A 23,310-nucleotide genomic window follows, 5' to 3' on the forward strand; every position below is an offset into this window, starting at 1 on the left:
ATATACATGCAAAGTACATTTTTTAAAATATATCTTTATTGATTTCAGAGAGAGGAAGGGAGAGGGAGAGAGAGATGGAAACAGTCATTGATCGGCTGCCTCCTGCACGCCCCCTACCGGGCATGGAGCCTGAAACCCAGGCATGTGCCCTGACCGGGAATCGAATCACGATTCCTGGATCATAGGTCGGTACTCAACCACTGAGCCACACTGGCTGGGCACATTTTAAAATGACATGATTATCAGAGATTTTAAAGAAAAATATCCTGTTTTTAAAAGACTTCTAAAACCTCAAGATTCCTTTCATATGTAGATGGATTATATACACACACACATATAAATTAACATGAATAACTTTTTGTAATGGTTGAAATGTATCAAAAAATGAACTACCAAGTCCATTTTGGATCATTATTTATACTTATAATGAATTTTTCACATGTTCACCAATTGACATTTTTATTCTATTAAAAAAAGAAATGATAAAATGCTGATCTATTGATCTTCTGACATTACCCCGAGTAATTAAGAGTACAAAAACTTTGAGATTGGGTCTGGTTTTGCATCTGGCTGTGATGCTGACGAAGCTGCTCATTTTCATAACTGCAGTTATCTCCTCACTGAAATGGAGAAAACACCAACTACCTCTAAGGGTCTTGTCAAAATTAAGTGAGATGTGTGTGAAGTAGCAGGTGCAAGCCATTTTATTCTTGTTTCCTCGCTGATCTCTGCTATGAAAACACTCACTGTGGGGAGTGTTCAGCACTCAGCCCATGTTTCTGTCACCAAACATCATGTCAGGTGCTCCGTCTAAGAGCTTCCCTTCCCAGCGTGCGCTTTCCCTGGATCCTAGACAGCGCAGAAAAAGGACTGCCTGGTTGGGAGATGCCCATGCTGCTAAACTGCCAGCTCGTATGCTTACAAGTTCACCTTGGTAAATCATATTGGTAAATAAATTATGAGTAACGTTATTCCAACAAGCCAAAAAAAACCCACAAAAAACACACACCCTAAAAACAGGACCGGTGGTGTACACTGCACCTGCTTCGTGCTTTCTCTAAATGAGCAAACTGATAGACTCTCCTCTTCCGAGGACAGATCACTGTACAAGCTAAGACACACACTTTGTCTAAATCACCCTGACGTTCCCTTTGTCCCTCAGTGACATTTCCTCACCCCCACTCCAGATTCTCAGACTTCTCTCCACCTGTGGGGAAGCAGGTTTCTGTAACAAGCAGAGAAATCCAGGTTGCCAGGATCTGGAAGCCTCGCTTACTTTCTCCAATAGCTCGTGAATTCCTCCTGAACTTGTTCATTACAGAGCAAGTTCCTTATAGAAAAAGCTCCCTCCCAGATGCACTAATCCTTTGCTTACATTTTACAAAGATAGGATTATAAGTAGACTCTCCATGAAGGGTATAGAAATAAAATAAGCCTCACTACAGAACTGTTATAAGGTTCAAAGCTACAGTAACAAAATAGAGGGATATTAAAATGCTTCATCACATTGCTTTAGCTTTTAAAACCCCAGAGTGTTGAGAAAGTATCCTCAGGATCATGATGAGGAAAAGTTAGCCTATGATCCCCACAGGGGCTCACCCCACCAAGCCCAGACTCAGAGAAAGGCACCATAATGGACAGATGTATTCAAGTCCCTTAGCTGGGAACTTGTCTTCCCTGGGACCAAACAGGACTTATCTATCAGCTTCATAACGTAACTGTCAGATTCATAACTTACCTGTCAGATTCATAAATGAGAGATTTTGCTACAAATACCATAAACTGGGTATCTTATTATTTGCAAGGATTAGAAAGAATTTACACATGTAGAGGTATGTCTATATCAGAAATGTGTAGATAAATAATTCTTAAGAAATCAATATATAATTATGCAAATATCAGAGATTACATTGTTGTTCATCAAAAAGGGATCAATATGAAGACATTTGTGCAAATGCTAGATGACAACATGAAATTAATGGCCACTTTTTATTTATCTGCTCTTCATGTCATCTTTAATGAGAATGGATCTGCTACTGAAATGGTCTATGAGCACGCAGACCTGAATATGGGGTGAGAAAGTGCCTCTTTATTTATTCTTCACATTATTTCCCTTCAAGCTGAGACTATGTCAGCTTGGTCAGGCTTAGTTCTAATTGAGGTTTCACAGTCGTCTAGCAAAGCTCTAGTAAAGCTCAAAGCTTAAGAGCTTAATAGGTCTGTCACCTATTCTTTGAAAATTAAAAAAAAAAGAAAAAAAAAGGGTCTAGAATCCCTAAAACTATTTTCATGTAGCCCTTGTTTTTTTTATCTCTCCCTGTAAATTATAGGAGCAAAAAATCTATGAAAAGCAAGGTCACGATTTTGATTTTCCATAAATGTGATCTCAGCACTTCGATTAGACTATATTGCTATCTCTTATATAATGTGTGTCCCAAAAGGAGCATCTTGATTTCTTCAGGCTAGAGTGTTCCCAAGGTACTAACTCCATCAGTAAATGTCCAAATAGTCCAATTCCTTAAAGGAAGGTCACAGAACACAGTCTGAACAAGAACAGATCCTGCTTGAAGACTACTAGCTGTGCTTGAGGAGCTCCAAACAGGAGGGTAGAAATGAGCCGGGGGGCACAAACACAGACGCCTGAACGTCTGATGTCAAAAGACACTGATCCTGAGCTCCTGGTCATTAAAAATCCATATAAAAATAATAGTGCCTGTATACACACAGGCAGTGTTACTTTCCAAACAACTGAAGGCCCCTCCGCTGAGCTATGCAATTCTAAGACATTTTCCATGTTCATTCATCACCATTTAAAGTGAGAGTTCTTCTGTTACTACTAAGTATTTATTTTTGAGAACATATCCTGAGGAATAAGAGGATGAGAGGAAGGAACAGATTACTGAGGTTTGGGGAAAAGGCTCTAATAGAGAGAAAAATGCAGTGAATGAGAAACCCTGATATACCAAGGACAAAGTCAACCAACTGCCCAAATTTCCATGCAAAGTAAATGCCAAGTTGGTTGAAGAGGGCAGCAATGTATAGGGACTATTTGAGTATCCAGCAGTTATTGAGCCCGTATAGGGTGGAGTCTAAGAGTATCTGTTCTGGAGCCATTGACTCTACCCCTAACTAGCTGAGGAACTTTAACTGAATAAGTTAATACATCATCTAAAATATTTTAAACACTGCTTGGCACACACTCAATAAATGTTCGTTAGTATTATCTTTTTTTAATTTTTTAATTTTATTCCTAATTATAATCCCTCATGGTGGGATTATGTTTTTGGTTATAGAAATTCAGCTTAAGTTTAAAAAAACTTGCCTAAGGTTACATACCTATAAATGGCGAGGTCAAAATTGAAACCCAGACACTCTTCGCACCAGTAAGTCATACAAACACTTGCAATATTTAAAATATGGTCTCTACCTTATCTTGTTTCCTAAATCAGCAAATCTCCAAGAGTGGTCCCCAGTTGAGAACTTGTTAAAAATTTTCAGGCCCCACCTCACATCTGTTATTTAAACTTGACATCACAAGGGCCGCTATGTGCAGTTCGTTTTTTCTATGGAGGACACAACTTTTTCAGGAGCATTCAAGTATTTCTTAGAGGAAGTGTGAAACACTGAACGTGTGTTAGTCAAGATTGTGGAGATTTTCACCATGGAGGTTTTGAACAGAAGACAGTTGACATTCTATCTAGGATAGCTGAATTTCAGTTTTACCTCTCTGGGAGTAGAAAGCTGAATCATTATATTGCCCATTTTCTGTGTGACTTTGGGCAACTCCCATGACCAATCGAGGCGTCAATTTTCTCACTAGTGAAATGAGTGATTTCTCATACCTCTTACAACTTTGTATTCTACTCATTCAACTCTAAATCTCTACCTGACTATACTTATATAAATGTGATGTAAAATAAAATATAAATCTCTGGAACAAGGTGACTTGCTGGATTAAGTTATAAGAAAATAAAATTCTTAAGTTTTCAAATTGAAGCAGAGAAGGAAACACTTGTAAGGGGTTAGGAAATTTCATTATCCCATGATTGAAACTGAAAACATACAGAGTATGGGGGCGGGGGAAGTCTATGTAATATTAAATAATATAAGTTATCTTTGTAGAAAGCAAAAGAGAAATTATTATTAACCCATTCTCACATGAAGTTCACTACAGTGAGGGGCTTCCATTAGAATATGCACCATGAACTTGACTCTAGATAAAATAAATGTACAGCAATTAGAGAGAAGTTTCAGGAAAGTTTGTTCTAAGTATAGACTAGACTATACGCAGAAGTCATAGAGTCAACCCAAAATGAAATTATCCTCATAGCAAAGGCCATTCTGATATCAAAATTACATCATGAAGTTTTAATAACCAAGTCATCCTTTTTTTAGGAATATCACTTATTTTTCCAATATGCACAAATAAGTAGCATGTTTACTTAATTATATCTTAGCTGCATATACAAGCATTATTGTTTTAGAGAAAAAGGGGAAGAATAAACTAAATTTGAAGCTTACTCTCAAGAGATAAAATAAAAAATAAGGAAACTCTACACAGCACCAAAATGTAGAGGGCTTTCAACCTTCCAGCATTGAACTGTGGCAGCAGGAATCGCCACAGTAACTCTAGGATTTACCAAAGGCCCGCTCCTCATCTTGACTTCTTGCATGTGGATGCTGCTGAGGCCCTTACAGGGGGCCATTAGCTTTGGGGACCTTCCCTATAAATTAGCATCCAGTGATCAGGGATTCCTGGAAGACATCCACCGTCCTGCCTAAAGAAGGTTAAGCCACGTGTCTGAGTAGTTTTAAAATTGAAAAATACATCCAAAGTCTTCAGTGGTTCAAGAGTCAGCAGCAAGCCAAACAAAGACCTTGAGAATCTCCAAACTTTAAAATTCTATTTATGGAAAATACAGTGAGAAACTTGGTGGCTATGATTATCAATGCCTCTTTCAACTCAGGAAGGGAAATCAAAAATTTAAAAGTGTTTTGAGAGACATTCAATTCTTTTTATTTTTCTTTTAATTTTTATTTATTGATTTGAGAGAGAGAGAGAATTTATGCATTCATTGGTTCATTGGTTGATTCTTGCATGTGGCCTGCCTGGAGACTGAACCTGCAACTTTGGCCTATGGAGATGACACTCTAACCGTCTGAGCTATCCAGCCAGGGTTCAATTTTTTTATTTTTTTAAATTTTTTGCTGCAGCAGGCATACTTGGTGTGCCACACCATAGATCACCCTGGGAAATACATCTATTCAAAGGGAGAGAAATCCTCTGGGGTGATCTCCACTGGGAGGGGGCACGGAGTACACAAGGAAAGGGAAGATCACCCCGTGGCTGGAGCATGGCAGACTGAGGAAGGCGAAGAGACCAACAGCAGCCGGGGAGGGAGGGTTTTGAAGACAATGCTGCAGACCTAGGCTTTATTCTTGGGAGTAATAAGAAGCCACGGAAAGGTTTTATGCAGGAAGGTGACCTAAAACCTTTCCATGACTCCTTATAGTGGATAAAGGAAAGGTTTACTGAGGGTCAACAGGATCACTTGAGAAGATTAAACTCCAAAGAGTCCTTTCTGTGTCTCCAATTTGTCAGTGAGGCGAGCAATATAAACAGAGGTTCATCATCATTATTGCCATTGTCATCATCATTATCATCATCCTAGTCTGGGGCCAGCAGAAAACGCAGTTCTTATAAGCACATCTCGGTGGTCACACAGCTGCATTCTAATTCTCTTCTGGGTAGAGATGCCAGTGCCAACGGCAGCTCAGAGAATATGCTCAGAAAAAAGCAACGCAAATTACCTCTGGCAGTTACTTGGCTCAGTTTTCAGAATCCATTTAAAAACAAAAAGGATTTTTCAGTAGCCAAAAAAGATGGAAAGTGCTGGCAACTGGGAAAATCACTACTGGACCTGTAGCAATCACGGCCTTACTTAATAGCAAGGCCCTGGAATATTTTTTTGCTGTGTTCACATAGGAACAACTTGCTTACATCAGGGAATGTGAGCTATAGGCACAAAAGACAAAGGAATAAATAGGATCGAAGAACCAGGATCACAGTTTGATGTGGCATTTAATAGCAAAGACGGGACCAGACCACATGACTGGTAGTTAGAAAATGGGCAAATACATTGAAATGAAAATAAAACCCTACTTTGGCAATCAAGAAAAATCCTTGCATTTTGACCATGTATTAATATGCCTAGTGTGTCCCCTTTCCTTACCCTCCAAACTTACTGCTTATTTAGAAAAATACAAAGAAAGAGAGGGATGGGGAGATGAGCAGTAATATAGGATCACTCCTCCTTTAGCCTGACCCTGAAATTCCTCCATCAGGAAGGCATTCCCGTGCACAGCAGAGGCCCCCGCTGCACAGAATTCTGATGATTTCTAATACCGCTTGCTAGAACTTTTATTTTTCTGATAGTGTAACACAATTGGTTCAACTCTTTAACAAAATACAAATATATGACACCTATGGTAAAAAAAATTCAAACAAAAGCTGTATCTAGCAAGCACATAAGAGAAAAAGACACACACTCATTCACATGCTACAGAGAACTTTGAAGTATTAAGTCTATATTTTTATAATGGTCAGAAAAGTTAGCTTTTCTAAACATGAAACCATAAAGGAAAAAAGTTGACTGACTTGACTATATAAAATTTTTAAAATTTCATGTGAGGGTAAAAGAGTGATAAGCAAAATCTTTTTAAAAAATCAACAACAAATAGGGAAGTAAATACAATTCTGAAGTTATGGGAGAAAATTTAATTCATTTTGGTCACTTTAGTTTTTGACAATATCTATCATTTCTTTTGGAGATATTATGCCAACTCTTAAAAGCCTTGCAAAATAAATGATAGCAAGCAAAGTTAACCTGGGAATGTGAGGAGAATTAATATAATTTACTCTCTCAGCTTTATGAGTGTAAACTTGTGCAGTGGCAGAGCCAAAGCTTAGAAGACCTCTATGCTCGCTTTAATCCTATGCTGCCAAGACCTTGTCATTTTTAACAACTTTTGAAAAAGGAGCCCCGAGTTTTCATTTTGTATTGGGCGCTGCACTTACTGTCCTGAGAACTGCCTACCTGTAAAGCAGCCAGTTCTGCACCAGAGAACACCAAGATCCTTAGGAAATAGCTCTAGTCATGAAAGGTTTATTGTCTAGAAGTAGATGTAAGTTTAGTAGTCAGATGATAATAAAAGAAAGACAATAAGACCCATGGTAGAGATGAGGCTGCAGAGGAGGTGGGGTTATTTCTTGGTGGAGTGAGGTCACTCACTGCCTGTGGAAGAGACAGCTTTTATTTGGCCCTAAAATGAAGAGAGATTTGAACACTGACATTGTGGGCGGGGGAAGGCAATAGAGTCAGGGTGCTATGTAAGAGCACAGGGACTGGCTGGGCACCTGCAATCCTTTGGTTCGCCTGAGGAAAGAAGAAAGGAGGCTGAAAGAGCAGGCTGGCACTGGCCTGGGGGGCCTGACTACCCCGCTAATGAGGCTATACATAATTCAACAGGACCTATGAGCCACTGAAGGGTTACACCATTGCTCAGAGTCATAATTTAGGGAAGATTAAAGCTGACTCAGGGCAATGACAGTCATTGCATCACCTCTCTGGACTCCCAGCCCTGTATACGTTCACACATGATGTGGACTTGATGTTTCCACAGTAGCCAGATGGAAAGTGACATCAAAGTCAGTGCCTATCTCTTTTTAATTCAACCAGGTACACTTTATCTGTTGTAAATTGACCAACAAGAAATGGTCAAATGCTCTGGGGAACCAACTTTTATTGTTTAAGGTTTGAATTGTCAGAATAACAACACAAATTTAGGCAGCTCTGAGAATAATATAAAAAGAAAACAATATCTAGGGTCAATTTAAAAAAGAGATACATCTCCAATCTCCATTTCCTGAAATAGTGCCTCTAAAAAAGCATTTTTATTGGAGTTATACAAGGCAGCATTGACATTCCTTCTATTTACTTGTGAAAACAAACCTATGGAAGCTGAAGCTAACTGTAAATTTCCAGCGCTTAGATATGTGAGACAAATAATGGGCTCTGGCCTGAGCATTTCATTGATTACCAATTGGGATCTTTCTCTGTTAGGGCTGCATCAGAAGAAATCAACACTTGCACTTGAAGGCTTAAAAATGAATATTCATCTCTCTCCACAGATACTCACACACACATCTATCGCTATACATATCAATCAACATATATACACACACATATACATAAACACACATGCATATCAGCATATATCAACACACACAGCACCTGAATAACTGAATATCCTTGCACACGATACTAAACTCCAAACAGAAATTTACATTTCCTCTTCTACATGTTTCATCCAATCCAATTGAGGAAAAATCCCAACACCCTATTGATAAGAGTAATATTTCAGTGTGTTATTTACTTGACATCAAATTAGAAATTTATTGCCTCTTTAGAAGGAATACAAAGAATAAACTTTATGTGAAAATGAAAAATATACAAACAATGGATCAGAAACAAAATAAGTTAACCTCAAGAAATACCTAAGTAAGGAATATTAAAATTGCATCTTAAGATAATTTAATAGATATCACTTAAGGTGTATCACTGAAAATGTGAGCTTGATTTCTTTAATTCCATTTAAACCATTACTTCACCAAAAATAGAAATATAAAATAGCCACTTTAATATTCTAGCTCTCAAATGAAATGTTTATTTGTGGTACACCTCCCTTTAGCTCATGTAATGATGGTTCTGTTTCCCAAAGAAAAATGATACAAACCAACTACTTTTTGAAAAGAAAGTCAGAGTTGTCAATATTCTTTTTAATAACAAAATAACATTTTCTTTAAAATAATCTGTGAGACAAAGAAATGCATTTCAGCGAATCTCAGTGTATTCCTAAGAAACGAAAAGCTGTTTTTTATTCCAATTCCCATGCTACACTGAGTTATTACGACAATATATAATATCGAGAAAGGGAAAGCTTTTGATATTTCAAAACTGCAACATAAAATGAATTTAATTTGGTAAATTAAACTCAAGATTAAAGGCTAATAAGCTCCTTCTTAGAACTTTTCCATCTTAGTCATCTGAACTTTCGTGTGGAAAGTCACACAAGAGATCATTTAGTCTTAACAGGGTGGGTTGCTTTAGAAGGAGTACTGTCAATATATTAACTGATACATATTAGAGATGTACCCAATTCCTTTTTGTTCAAGTACATTCTCATTTGTTTCTCTGAGCTGCATTACTCTATGAGAGAATGTTGAATGAAACTCTGAAGTTCTGACTTAACCACATATTATGAAAATAGTCTCAAAAAATATCATGAAGCCAGGCAAAGTCTTGCACTTCCACAAATGGGTAGGCTTTAAGACTGAGATACGGGCAAAAAGCCTTCCCTGTGCTTCATTTCAGAGAAGGGGTTGTCAAGACATTAATTAAATGGTCTCAGAAAGAGAAAAGAAAGCATCCTACCTTTTTAAAAATTCCATATATTCGGTATGCTTGATGAGTCCGGTCCTCATCATTATTGTCTGAAAACATTGTCGATCAATAGCCCAGAGCTTCACATTTACAAGAGCTGAAGAAACAGAAAACAGGAAAAAATTAATTACAGAATTTTAACTGGAAACTGTATCCTGTAAAAGAGATGAGTTATTCATGAGAGGTATGAAGATAATCCACCTTCGTTTAAAGCTAATATCGTAATGTCCTATTTTAAGAAGTATTCCTATGAGCAAAATGTAGTTCATAATATTTCATACTAGTATTAATGTCTAGTAGGAAGTTGGCTATTGCTCCTATGTCCCTAAGGAATGAGAACGCCTAGGTACACACTGAAAGTATTTAGTAATTTCACAACTATATATGAAGGGAATCACATGGAGCGAAAGAGAGGTAAAAACACTCCCTGGTAATACTCCAGAATGGTGTTAATGACTTAGATGACAATATTTTAATTATAAAAAGTAAATGTGAAAATTCAATTTTCGTTAAGGGGCAAATTTAATATCATACAAATAATTATATAACAATTTCTACACAAAGCTCATTTTACAAATTAAAACCTGCACCTAAAGTTACCACATAAAGTTTAGATATGTTTGAATTTTAATTTTTGCTCTTACATACCACTGTCTTTGACAATGAATAATTAAGTGTTGAAACTGAACACCACAGAATTTCATCATTTGATTTATTAAGCACATGTCTAAGAGACAAATTTTAGAAAAAGACAGATGGTATAGTGTAACAGAACAATATATCAGGATAAGCTTAGATTTAAAAGAAGGTACATTAAAAATCTTGGTAATTGAATCTGTGTGGTGGGTATACAAGAGGCTTATTTAACTATTCTCTCTATTTTTATGTATGTTTGCAAATTTTCATAGCAGAAAATGTTTTAAGTTACCAAGTGAACTAAAGAAAGCCAATTCATGTATCATACCAGGGGGTTGAGCGAGGTCATTGAATGGAGCCAGGATACAGTTTAATAAGCTAAACAAAGAAAGATAAAGAAGTGCAATTTTTCATCTTCATAGTTCTCAGACTAAGCCCCGAGAACACAATGGATCCAGGTTTGGGGGTAAGAGATGGGAGAAAATTGTAATCAGGCCATGTGTATGCCTTGCAGGAGGTGCCAGAAGTAATTAATACACAGAAGACTGTGAGGGAAAAGATGATGAAGGAAATACTGTATTCTAGAGTAAATCCCTATCTTTGAATTCTACCTAATTTTCCCTTGCAAATCATTTGAAACTGGAAAGTAGGGCATTCCTTCCCTCTTGGCCAGCTCTTCATTGGGGGAAATGGATGCACAGTTAAGTGAGAAAAAATAAAATATCGAGGACTGGTGTGTACATGGCTCCATTTCAAATACCCTTTAAAAATGAACCTTCATCAAAAGCAAAGCTCATCTCACAAGTATTCTCCAGCCACACTCCAGTTTCTCTGCTAAATCCAGGCTCCTTTCCAGAACACCTGCTTACTTAGGACAAAATAGAAGACTGGGTGACATAGCCACAAAGGACTGCAGAAATCAGGAGAAAATTCAGGAAAAGTAGAACCTTCCAAAATGATAGGACTTGAGCTCGCAGAGCTATGGAGAAAAGGTAAATTGGGTGGGAAAAGTACAAAAACAAGAGCACAGCTGGAGTAAGCCTGGGCAGTGGGATTCCAGGCAGGGGTGGAACAAACTGACATGGCTGAGATGTCTGTAGTGTTGCTACATAATTTGACAGTAGGTTGACTGAAGGCCCTGGGAGCCAGTCCTATTGAAGCAAAGATTAATTTGATGAACAAAAAGACAAAACAAAACCAAGCAAAGAACCAAAAATATAAAGGCTATACCATGGGTACATCAAAAATTTTTAAATACTAACAAGAATAAAAAAAAAAAAATTTCTGTATTCATCATCACTCTTTTGAAAATATATATTTATATCTTTATTGATTTCACAGAGAGGAAGGGGGAGGGAGAGAGAGAGAGAAACATCAATGATAAGTCATTGATCGGCTGCCCCCTGCACGCCCCCTGCTGGGGATCAAGCCAGCAACTAGGGCCTGTGCCCTGACCGGGAATCGAACTGCGATCTCCTGGATCCTAGGTCAATGCTCAACCGCTGAGCCATTCTTAGCGGTTTCTGGGTATTTCCAGTTTAGAAATGCCTCTCTCCAAAGGACAAATACACCAACCAATATTGTTATATTGTTATTTTCAAAACAGTGGCGATAAAAATAGCTGTGCTATTATATATATTTTTAAAAAGCTCTTCGAAGGGATGATTAGAACTGGAATGTCCAAGTAAAGTACACATGCATTTTAAGGCTTTGCCCAGCAGGAAGACTTCACAACCCATACCCCTAGCAGCACTATGTATATAAAAGTTTCTATTCCAGGCTCTTGAACCGGTAGCTGCTATCACAGTGAGAGCTGAGCTAGGTTAAGCTGGGAGGGGCGTAACTTGGATTCAGAGACACGGAGAGAAACAGAATGCAGACCAGCACAGGTGCTGCCAAAGAAATATGTAGAAACCATACGGCAGAGTATGATCAAAGCTCTGTGTGGGGAAAATGTTGTAACAGGTGAGGACACAGTTTCAAGGGAAGAGGGATGAGCACTAGGCCAAGGCCACAGTAATTCAGGAGTCAAGTGAGGAGGGTCTTAGTGAATATAGCAGCGCTGAGTGTAAGAGTAAAGGCTTGGCAGTTTTGTGGTGTGTGTGTGTGACCAAGTTATCCAGAGCATTTTAAGTCCAAGTTCACACATCAAGGCCTGGTTCTGTCCCTGGCCCTACTTAAGGAACCACCTTTCTGTCCTAAAAACTACTACAGCTTTTTCTCTCTGTGTCACTCCCTGGCACTCAGCACATTACTGATACAGCTCATTATCTCTGTGTGTGCTCAAGAATTAGGTATATTTGTTGATTAATATAATTTTTGTACATAACGTTATGTACATGATGCAAATTTTTTTTTTTAAATGTAAGCCTAGATGGATTCTAATGTTACATTAAAAAGTCTAAACTGAATTGATCAGATGTTATAATCTATGTGCTGGAAAAACAATCTCGAAAAATAAGTTTACAGAATTCAATATTTTATCTTCTGATTCCCATTTACATGGGCTATTGAAATGTCTCTAAGTGAAAGTGTTTGGATATTTTGCATAACAATGAACATGATTTGATGAGATTGCAAATGTGTCCACGACCTTGGGCAAGATGCCAGCACCTTTTTTATATTCAGCCAATATATATGTTAGTCAAGTCAGCATTTTACAGGTGGCTGAGCATGACTAATAATCACCTTGTCTTGTTATCAAAAGTGTGGTTGTATTAAAGTTGGCATTAGCATCTCGATTCTTAAACAGCTCACTGGAGTGTAAGTCTGTTGTTTCCATAACTTACAGAGACCATTCAAAATTAAAAAAAAAAACCCAACTCTCTCCATTTACCTTTGATCTTAAGTGGTGTATTAATCTTTGTAGGGAGTAAGCCCTTCATAAGTAAAATTTCTGTGATTTTCACAATGTTTGCTGTTGTTGAACGGGCATAAAGCAAAGAAAGTGTCGGGAAGGAATTTTCCTTTCTGTTCTAATATGTATCTAAAATTCTCTGCTAAAATATTTATCACTGTTTTCAGATTAAGGCCACATTGAACTCAGTGGAAAATATGTAAATTCCCACTACTCTGTGGTCTCTAAGTGCAGAGTATATGAAGAACACCTTCAATATAGGAAACACTTGGCCTTCATTTAGGGAAACCAGGATTATAGGAGGAGGCACCAAAAATTGTGCTCGACTGAGACCACAAATCTGGGGTTGGCCTAAATTCTCCTACTGGGATTTCATCTGCTGTCCAGTTCCAATTTTGGAAGAATACTGAGAAAGCATGTGTGGATATAAAGCACTTATAGACTAGAATATTAATTCAGCCCATGTTTTTGTACACCAATGTAACCAACACTGGGGCTATATAGAAGGGAGAGAAGACAAATGCATAGCTCCTCCCCCAAACTACTTGTGATCTAGCACAGAGGCCAACGAATTGTTGTCCACGCCAAATCTGGCCTACGATGGTTTTGTACAGCCCCCTAAGAATGGGTTTAGTGTTTTTAAGTGGTTGAAAATTTTAAAAAGAAAGATATTTCGTGAAACATGAGAATTTTATAAAACAAATTTTAGTGTCCATAAAAGTTTTATCAGAACACAAACATGTCCACTTATTTACACGTTGTCTCTGGCTGAATTGAGTGGTTCTGACCGAGTCCGTTTGCACTGCACTTCCTGGCCCTTTAAGAAAACCGTTGCCAACTTGTGGGGTGGCTTAGCAGAAAACCAATGAAAAGTAAGTGCTAGCAGTGGGTAAGTATCTGCAGCTGTGAGGACACTGAACCGGCATCAGAGACTCCCCTTGGAGAGGAGCTGAGAAGGGCTCATTAAAGGCTTTACACAAGAGAATCATCTGAGCCAGGGTTCCTCAGCTCATACTATGAACTGGATGTTCGTGTCTCCTCCAAATTCAAAAGTGAAAGCCTGAATCCCCATGGTGGCGGTATTTGGAGGTGGGGCCTTTGGGAGGGAAGTGGGCCCTGGTACCAATTCCAATGTGGGAGGAGGGGGTCCCCACACCAAGAAGCAATTCTCAGGACACCTGCTGCGGTCCTACAACACAGCTCGATTCTGACACAATCTACTGAGAAATAGCATCCGATTCCACAGGTTAAGGGTCCAGTCGTCTAGGAGGGTGCCCACCACGACCACTTCGGTTGTGCCAGTTGAAAGCCCAGGTTGTTACCTACACTTCTGACAGACTAGCTATAGATCAGAGGTTCCCACGTCACCCTCAGTGAATTTGATTAATTTGCTAGAGCAGCTCATGAAGCTCAGAAAAACATTTGACTTACTAGATTTGCTGGTTTATTATAAAAGGATATGACTCAGTAATAGCCAGAGGGAAGAGATGCTCAGGGCAAGGTATGAGGGAAGAGGCGTGGACTTCCCATGCTTTCTCCACGTACCACTCTCCCCAAATCTCTGTGTGTTCACCAACCTGGAAGCTCTCCAAACCCTGTCCTTGGGGTTTTTATGGAGGCTTCATTACATTGACATGATTGATTAAATAACTGGCCTTAGGTAACTGATTCAACCTCCAGCCCCATCCCCTTGGGGGGGAGAGGGGGGAGGGACGGGACTGAAATTTCCAGCCCTCTAATCACATACTTGGTTCTCCTAGCAAATACCACCTCCACCCCTCCATATACACCTTGAGTCCAAAAGTCAACTCATCAACATAACAAGAGACACTTTGTTGCTCTCATCTCAGGTAATTCCAAGGCTTTTTGGAACTCAGTTCCAAAAAGTTCCATATATTTGGTCTTGGTTCCAGAAACAGGACTGGAACCAAGACCAAATATATATTTCTTTTTCTTTTTTTCTGTATTTAATTTTTTTCATCACCACTTATCCCATCTATGCCCTCTTCCACCTCCACCCATCCTATATTTTTTATTATAAATCACAGTATCACAGGAGGTTATTAGATGAGGTTGTGAGGAAATTAGTGTCTCTGCACACACACCAAGAAAAGGCCATGTGAGGATACAACCAGGAAGGCAGCCCTCACAAATGACTTCACCATACTAGCACCCTGGTCTTGAACTTCAAGCCTCCAAAACTTTGAGAAATAAGTGCTTATTGTTTAAGCCACCCAGTCTATGGTATTTGTTATAGCAGCCTTAACAGAGACAGTGGGATCCACAGAGCCTCAAGGAGTCTGTGGATGGAACTCATGGGATTTGTGAATGTGAGGTAAAAGACATCATCTTCATTTTTACTACCCTGTTACTAAAAAATTTGGCATTTGTTTCTATTATAAGTGTAAGCAATAAACCACAGTAGTCATTTGTCACCAACAGGAACCATGGCTATTTTTATATCATCATACATTTGTTGCAGGTATATTAAATATCATTTGCACAGATTACTTAGAAATTATGTAATCTCTAGTGGTGGCTACTAGAACCACCTCTAGATCTTATTTTTAATATGATTTTTTATCACAATTGTTAAATGTTTTATCGCTGCATTTCAATATAAATTATTTCCCTTATAATTCTATGTTTTTACTTTATGCTTATAAAAACACTGTTAGAGGGGTCCATATGCTTCACTAGAGAGACAAATAGATCCATGGCACCCACGAGATTAAGAGGCCCTGTTCTATGCAAGTCCTTGAGAAAGGATATCCTCAGAGAAGGAGGCAGTGAACTTGGTAAGGCCTGACAGGGGTGATACTCAGCTGGTCTGCAACCATAGGGGCATGCAAATTGTTAATAAACACTTATTCAGTAAACAGTCACTTCCCTGAGTTCCCTGACTATTCCTGGCCCTCCCCCCAGAATTCCCCAAGAGCCCCATATTCAGCATATAAAGGGTTAACATGAGTCAAGCAGGGGCCCCTTGGACCTTGCTCCAGAACTAACTGTAAGAAGGGAGTTGCTAGGTCATTTTAATGTTTCCCTCATCACCACTATCAGCACAAGGGCTTTCCAGGGAGAGGGGTCTGGTCCATGCGTGTGAGGAAGGAAAGGTGGCTCAGAGGAAACTGCAAGTCCAGGGAGGCTGAGGTGCTGAGTGAGGCAGGAGGTCCAGGTGAAGCTGAGCGGTAAGGAAAGCACAGATGATTCTTGTGCCCTTGCTGTGGCGTCAGGACTTCATCCTGAGGTTAGTGTGGAGGGGACACTGAAGGTTCAAAGTAGGTGATTTACTTTAGCGAAGATGTATTAGCAGTAGGCTAATGGTGCATTGAAAGAGAACAGGACAAGGGGGAGCAGGGGGAGACAGGTAGGAAGAGATATAGACAGAAAGAGCTACAAAGAGAAAGAGAGAGTTCTACAGGCTCTTCTAATTATCCGAGTGGTGGATTCTCGTAGTGGCAATGAAGCGAAAGAGATGGATGGATATGAAAGGTATCGAAGATCTTGCATTGACAAGAAATTTCAGGGAGAGAAAAGTTGACCTTAGCACCCAACTTTCTAGCCTAGACATATAAATGGAAATAAAATAGTGGAATAATGAATGCTCCATTCATATTATTTAAAAGTACAGGTGGAAAGTCTATGAATTTGCAAATAACTGCCATTTTTTAAGTTCAAAAACAGGGACACGAACAATTATTCATACATTAATGCTCACAGCAACATCACTCACAACAGTTATAAGGTCAAAAGCAGAGACTCAAACACATCACCTTTCTGTTTACCAAAGGATGCTGCAACCAACTGAGCCACATTGGCAAGTGCTCACTTTATTTTTTAATGTGATCACTACAAATTTCGTAATTACATGGATCACATTACCTTTCCATTCATCGGTGTTGCTCTAGAATAGCAATACTCATAACACATAATCATTTCTTCACATGCCTCTCTTACTCTCTGGGATGGCACAAGGTATTAGCTAATCAAGTATTTCCTAAACTAAATTTCTATGTGTGTCAAATATTTTATTTAAATAAAATCTGCCTCTACTCTTCTCCTTCACTGGAAGATCACCGTAGACCTTCATAATCTCTTAGGAGAAAACTGGCTTTCAGTTTGAGCTGTGTCTGTCTTTCCCTTGCAGGGAAACATTAGTGGAGTTTTTGACAAGAACTCCAGAATAACAGTCTTCCCCACGTCAGACCCTGTTCTCCGGGGGACATTCTCAGACAGTAGGTGAGTCTCATTTGAAACTTTCTGCTGATCCGTACTTTGCCTACATAGACTAGAAGCTTCTGAAGGCTTAGAGCAGGAGGAAGCACAAGGAGAGGTGTCATCAGCTGACTCTCCTACTTCACCTTTGGTGTTAAAGAGCGACAGCTCATACCATGAGGTACTTGACTGTATGCTCAAGGAATTCCAGAAGCTGTATTTTAACCCCCCCACCGCCACTCCCATCCCATTTCTTGATGCTTGAATCATCTTTGATGACTCAGATGGTTGAGGAAGTCCCTGAAGCCCGAAACTGCTTTAGGCATATGTTAGCCTAAAGTCAAGTTCCAACTGCTGGAATGTTCTGAGACAAATGCTTCATAATCAGAGAAGCAATTCCTGTTTACCACGCATCTGGAGCCTGCTGATGTCTCCATTGTACAAATTGCCTCATTGTCATACGGGGGTTATATTTTAACCGTTTTTGCCTAGAAAAGTTATCTCCTTAATGATATATTTATGTTCTATGAAGAGGCTTGATTGTAAAATTGGACACTCCACATAAGAATAATCATTATCAACTTAGTAGAAAAACCTCTGTGAGTACTGACATTCATATATTTGAAAGGATGGAAACTGCCCTGTAATGAAGCGGATAGAAATGAAGTAGTTGTTCCTCTGAATTCTCCTTGACCTCATACCTTGTACAATGTAATTGATAAGGCCAAGTGGTGACTTTTTGAGGATACCAAAACATCAACTAACATGATTTAAAAATTTAAATTTACTTTCAAATATTAAAGATACTGGAAAAGCCAAATGGGTAGTAGTCTATTTTAATACAGTTATGATCATAATGGACATTATCTTGGGTACTGTTATTGAACATTTACCGACAATAGGATATGACAAGAATTTTATGTCTGTTATATTTATATCTCTTTAACCTATATTCATCACATGAGATATTCTTATCCCCTTTCTATCAATGTGGAGACTGAGTCTCAGAGCAGCTAAGTGACTGCCCTGGTCACATATAGGCTCAGTTTCACTCTGACTCCGAAGCCTAGGTTCTCTTTAACAACACATGCTTCCGAAACTAGGGCAAGAATCTACTTTCCTCACTCCACTGTTTCACTACCCTACTAATCGTCATTAAATACTCAGAAATGACAGGAAAAAAGGAGAATATAAATTTGACTTTGATAATTGAGAAGGGAAAGATTTTAAAATTTAAAACAAGTGGGTGGCAAATTTTACCCTAAATTTCAATGTAATGGGAGGCTTCCAAGGTACTTTGCACCAGAGACAGGCTCCTCGTCACAGCCTTCTATGCCACCTCACCTTCTCCTGGCTCCCAACCTCATGCCATGCCTAGCATGCTCCCCTTCCTAACCTCCAGCTACCAGGAGCTGCCTTCTGTCATGGGGTGGCCCTCAGTGAAAAAGCGCAAGAAGCACTGTGCTTCAGTCTTCAGGCTCCATAAGCTAAAGCCATGTGACCCATCCTGAGTCCAGCTGACAGCAGTCACCAAGGCAGCAGAGATAAATGTGTGAGGGCTCAGATGTGCTGGCATAAATTTGACTCACGAAGAACTCCATGTCTCCCGTCCTGTTGGCCAAGGCCCATAAACACCAAAAATGAAGTGCTGGTTAGTCAGAGGTTCTGGGGATACAAAATGAGCTGTGGGAGCAGAGAATTCCCAAAATATTCAGGTCTTTCTCCTTGCAGTCCTTGTTTATAAGAATAAGCTGTACTGTCTTACATCTGTTAAACCAACATGCAATTATTTAGAAATTTGTAGTCACCTAGCTCTATAAAAGTTGGCAGTGGAGGCTAAGGGCTGGAGGTTGGGGTGTAGAAATGAGAAAATAAATGAACAAGTAAATAAACCAATCAACCAACCAACTTTAGGTTATGTGAAACAACCCACAGGGAGTAGTTAAGAAAGAAAGCAGAAAGAAAGGGGTGGGGTGGGGTGGGGTGGGGAAAAGCCTCTAGGAAATAAGTGGCTTTCAGAGTAACTTAGATACAAATTAAGGACCAAGAATGAAAGGAGGAGCCAAAAGACCCTCAGATAATAATAGGGCTGTGAAGACTAAAATGCTACTGGTTCAGAGCCTAATGAAGAACAGTAAAGATCACAGAATCACTTTGTGAGCTACTGACAGGGAAACGCAGTTAGGAAAGTGATTAGCTACTCTATAATGACTCCTACAAAATTGATCTCCTTAAGCACTGTGCTAATCCAGTTACTCTGCCCACAAAACATTTTATGGCTCCCTACAGCCAATAAATAAAGCGAGATGTCTCCATCCTCACACTGAATCCATATTTGTTTTCAAAGTACCTTTCTAACTTCATCTCACACAATTTCTTACACACACCCTTTATCTCATCCAATGATTCTAACGTCCAGTTTTCAAAGTCCCCCTTCCTTCAGGTCTTTCCTCCAATTCTTTTCCTCCACTTATCACAATCCTAGTAGCCCGTCAAGGCCCCGTTCAAAGGCCACTTTCTCCATGGAGTCTTCCCAGTTCTCTCTCTCGATTTGTACAGCCTTCTGATTGTGCCTTGCTCTATAGTTACTCATGTGCCTAAGTTACATCACTATCATAGTCCGCTGTTGACTACAGTGATGTTTTCAGTCTGTGAAAAAAGGGTCAAGAGACTGAGGATATTCAGTTTGAGTAAGAGAAAGGGAAAACTCAAACTCTCCTAAAAGATTTGATGGGTTTATTAGACTTTCAATAAATTAAATGGAGCTGCTTATAATAGAATTACAGGCTAGCCTGAAATCAACAGTTGGGAGACACTTATTACAAACACTCTACAGGCATTTATTGAGATTTTACTACCTGCCAAGAAGTATACTAGGACCTTGTGATAGATCCGAAAATGAACATGACACAGACCTTGCTCTCAAGTACCTAATTGCTGCTAAAAGCAAACTTGCTGTACTTTTCCCCTTTATTTACAAACCTTTTTTCTTTCTTTAATTATTCTGTTTTATGACGATAGCCTCAATTATTCCATCTCAAGCTAAATTTGAATCCATCTACCACATAATGCTTCTGGTGGATTAAGAGGCAATTCCTTTTGCTTGCCAAGGGACAAGCAAAGCCGCCATGTGGGGCTTTGTACAAGAGTGAGGATTCAGTGACAGACCCTATACCAGACAGTCAGATGTCTAGGGAAAAAAGGCAATGTCATTTGTTGACTTTAATGAAGGAAACGGTACCTCAGTCAATGCTTTCTGTGCAAATTTAAAGACTTAGGGGTGCAAAGGCACAAGACAGCACGCTACAGTGTGAAAGCCAGTGATCTGCAGTCTGGCCTGTATGAGTATCTTCCCTCTACCACAGGGGCTCTGTGTGGGCTTGGGCAAGGAGTTTAATTTTCATTAGTTGACTTTAAGTAATGAAATGATAGCGCATGTTTCACGAAATTGTTCTCAGACGAGAATAAGTAACTTATGGTACGTACTCAGCATGATACCTGGTCCCTAAAATGTTATTCACTCATGGACGTCCTGGAGTGATGTTACTATATCATAAATATATAGGAAACAGAAAGCAAGTAGGCACTAACGTGTAGGGCACTGTTAATGAATTTGGAGAGAGTTAAAAAAGAAAGAACAAAAGTTTAGAGCAGTCTTGAAGTTGTCTCACTACCTCAGAAGAAAAAGAGACAGCTCCTTGTAAACTGCATACAGGTTTAGAGGGGCTTTGAAGTTAAGAGCGAAATTAGGTAAAGACTGAGAGCGTGTTAATTGGAAACAAAGGAAAGAAAGCTGGCTACAGCAGCACAGAGTTCTTTGAAGGCAAGAAGTGCGTCTTGGTCACCTTTTTATCCCCAGTGCAGTGTGTTCCCAGTTACTGGCACATAGGAAAGAACCAGTAAGTGTTTGCTGAGTGAATAACTCACGCATTTCTGCAGGGTACTTTTAGGTGTAAGAAGTGTCTCCCAGCTCTTCATTTCTGGATAGTTCTCAATTCTATTACTAATGGGCCTCACTGAATTGAAGACACAGCCCAGAAAAATTCTAGAATTGAAAATTATTAAACAGATGTTTTGTGATTCTTTAGAAAAGGAAACAGGTTGGGCGGCCATCCCACTTTAATAAGATTCATCTTCACAATGATGGGGAGAGGGACTGGGGAGGGGGAGGGGACGGGGTGGAACGGGGCATTGGGGAGAAAAAGGGACATCTGTAATATTTTAAACAAAAATAAAATTTAAAAATAAATAAAATAAAATACAAAAAAAAAGATTCATCTTCAATGGGCTCTTCAGTATGTAAAGGGTACATATCACATCTCTGAGGCTGCAAACAGCGCGCTCGGGGCCTCAATCACAAGCTTCAATCTCTGGCAAGTTACTGAGATGGTTTTGCTGGTAGCACTTACGGTGACACAATTTCCTGCAGGTTGGCACATTTTGAAAAGTGTGCCCGATTCAAAAATATCAGCACATGTTTTGATAAATGTCATTGCACATCTGTGCATAACAACAGATTTGAAGCCTTGAATCTCATTAAAGAAACGGTATTACATCTGTAAGTCCTCTTGGCCATTGGGTAGACTGCTTCCCTAAACACTCCCCCAAGATGTTGAAGACATATGCTTACAAAGTTGCTAAAATTCAAGTAAACATCTAAAAAGTCATAATAGTTACTTTTCCTTACAAGCTGGACTACCTAACTTCAACTCAGCAACGTTATTAAAATTTAGTCTCCCAAAGGAGGGGTTTTCCTTTTCCTAGTCAGTTCTTATCTCACAGTTTCTCTTTTTGCAAACAGTGTGTCTATATGCCAGAAGCCATGTATTTGATGTATACTTAATTAATCCTTTCTTGAGGGGAAAAAGATGAGGCATTAAAATTACATGTCTATTAGCCCCCTGCTGTATCTCCCCTGCAGAGCTGCTCACTGTTGACGTGCTTTAGAAGTTTCCATTTTTGCTGTCTATCTCTACATCACCTTAGCTCGTTGCCACCTTAATTTAGACTCAACAGCCATAATTTATGATCCCTTTCAAGTCCTCACAGAAATAGGAAATCAATGCTTCTACCTAGGTCCCATTAAGAAAGTATATGGCACAGCTGGGTAAAAGAAACAGATGCAATACTACTTCACATTTATTTTCTAGGCACTAGTAGTCTTTGCAAGAGAAATGTCTCTTTTCGGTCCATCTCTTCTTCAGTAAATTATATGCAATCCTTTAAGTTTGGCAGAATTCTGGAAAAAAATAAACACCAAGAAAGGGAGCCCTCTGTCTCCTCCGCTGGCAGCTGAAGTAGATGACATCAAGAAATGTCAAGTGAGCTCAGCTGTTTCACATTTCAAAATCGTCTACTTTTGGCATATTATGAGAATGCCATTTTCCCTCTTGCGATTTTCCTCGCCTGGAAGATGCATAGCATTGCAAAGAAAACTGATCATTCAACAACGATCAGAAAATGAGGTTTAACTGACCTGGATGCAGAGGTTGGCTGTGCGATTATGCAATATGGAAGCTGATAGTCCTTATATTGTCACAGAGGAAAGAAGCAGAATCATCTATATTTTACAACAGTATCACTGGTTTCTTCAGCGGGAAAAAAAATCTGAATTTCTAGAAAGAAGGTCCTCTGCTTAAACACATTAAACACACTCCCTTTTCTTGACCTCAGCATCATTTTCACACAATGACAACAACTGAAATTAATATTCAAAGTGCAATCTAACTGCCTAATGACTTTTCCTTGGTCCGCATAATTGTGCCAACTCCTTCAGCAAATAATGGTAGACAGGGCATAGCCTATTTGCTTACATCGTTTAAGGATGTATATTTGCTAAAACAGGTGAAGACTGGTGTGAATATATGTAGCAGAGTTATCTCTAAATTCTTGAGCCTGCCAGCAGCATCTCTTCCTTGGGAAACCACCATGTTGAGGGATTCAGTCCCAGTGCCCCATTCCTACATATTCCCCACCCTCCTTTCCCCCTTTCTGTGTATGTGATTAAAATGCATTTTTTCTCCAGCTTGAGTGAGCCTGGTCTCTGTCTGGAATCCCAGGTGTCCTGAATGCCTTACAAACTGCTAATTCTGGCAT

The 23,310-nt window shown here is 39.2% G+C and overlaps 1 protein-coding gene across 3 annotated transcripts in view; it reads right to left on the minus strand.

The window, feature by feature from the left end:
• The window catches only part of PRKG1 (protein kinase cGMP-dependent 1), a 953,315-nt gene that overhangs the window by 299,005 nt on the left and 631,000 nt on the right, over nt 1–23,310 (minus strand). For all 3 annotated transcript variants that reach the window (XM_081157647.1, XM_081157645.1, XM_081157646.1), the window contains exon 4: nt 9,495–9,600. In XM_081157647.1, the coding sequence (XP_081013773.1) occupies nt 9,495–9,600 (106 nt within the window). The remainder of the gene's footprint in view (nt 1–9,494; nt 9,601–23,310) is intronic.

This window comes from Miniopterus schreibersii (genome assembly GCF_964146895.1).
Source record: "Miniopterus schreibersii genome assembly, chromosome: 14".
Taxonomy (NCBI): Eukaryota; Metazoa; Chordata; class Mammalia; order Chiroptera; family Miniopteridae; genus Miniopterus; species Miniopterus schreibersii.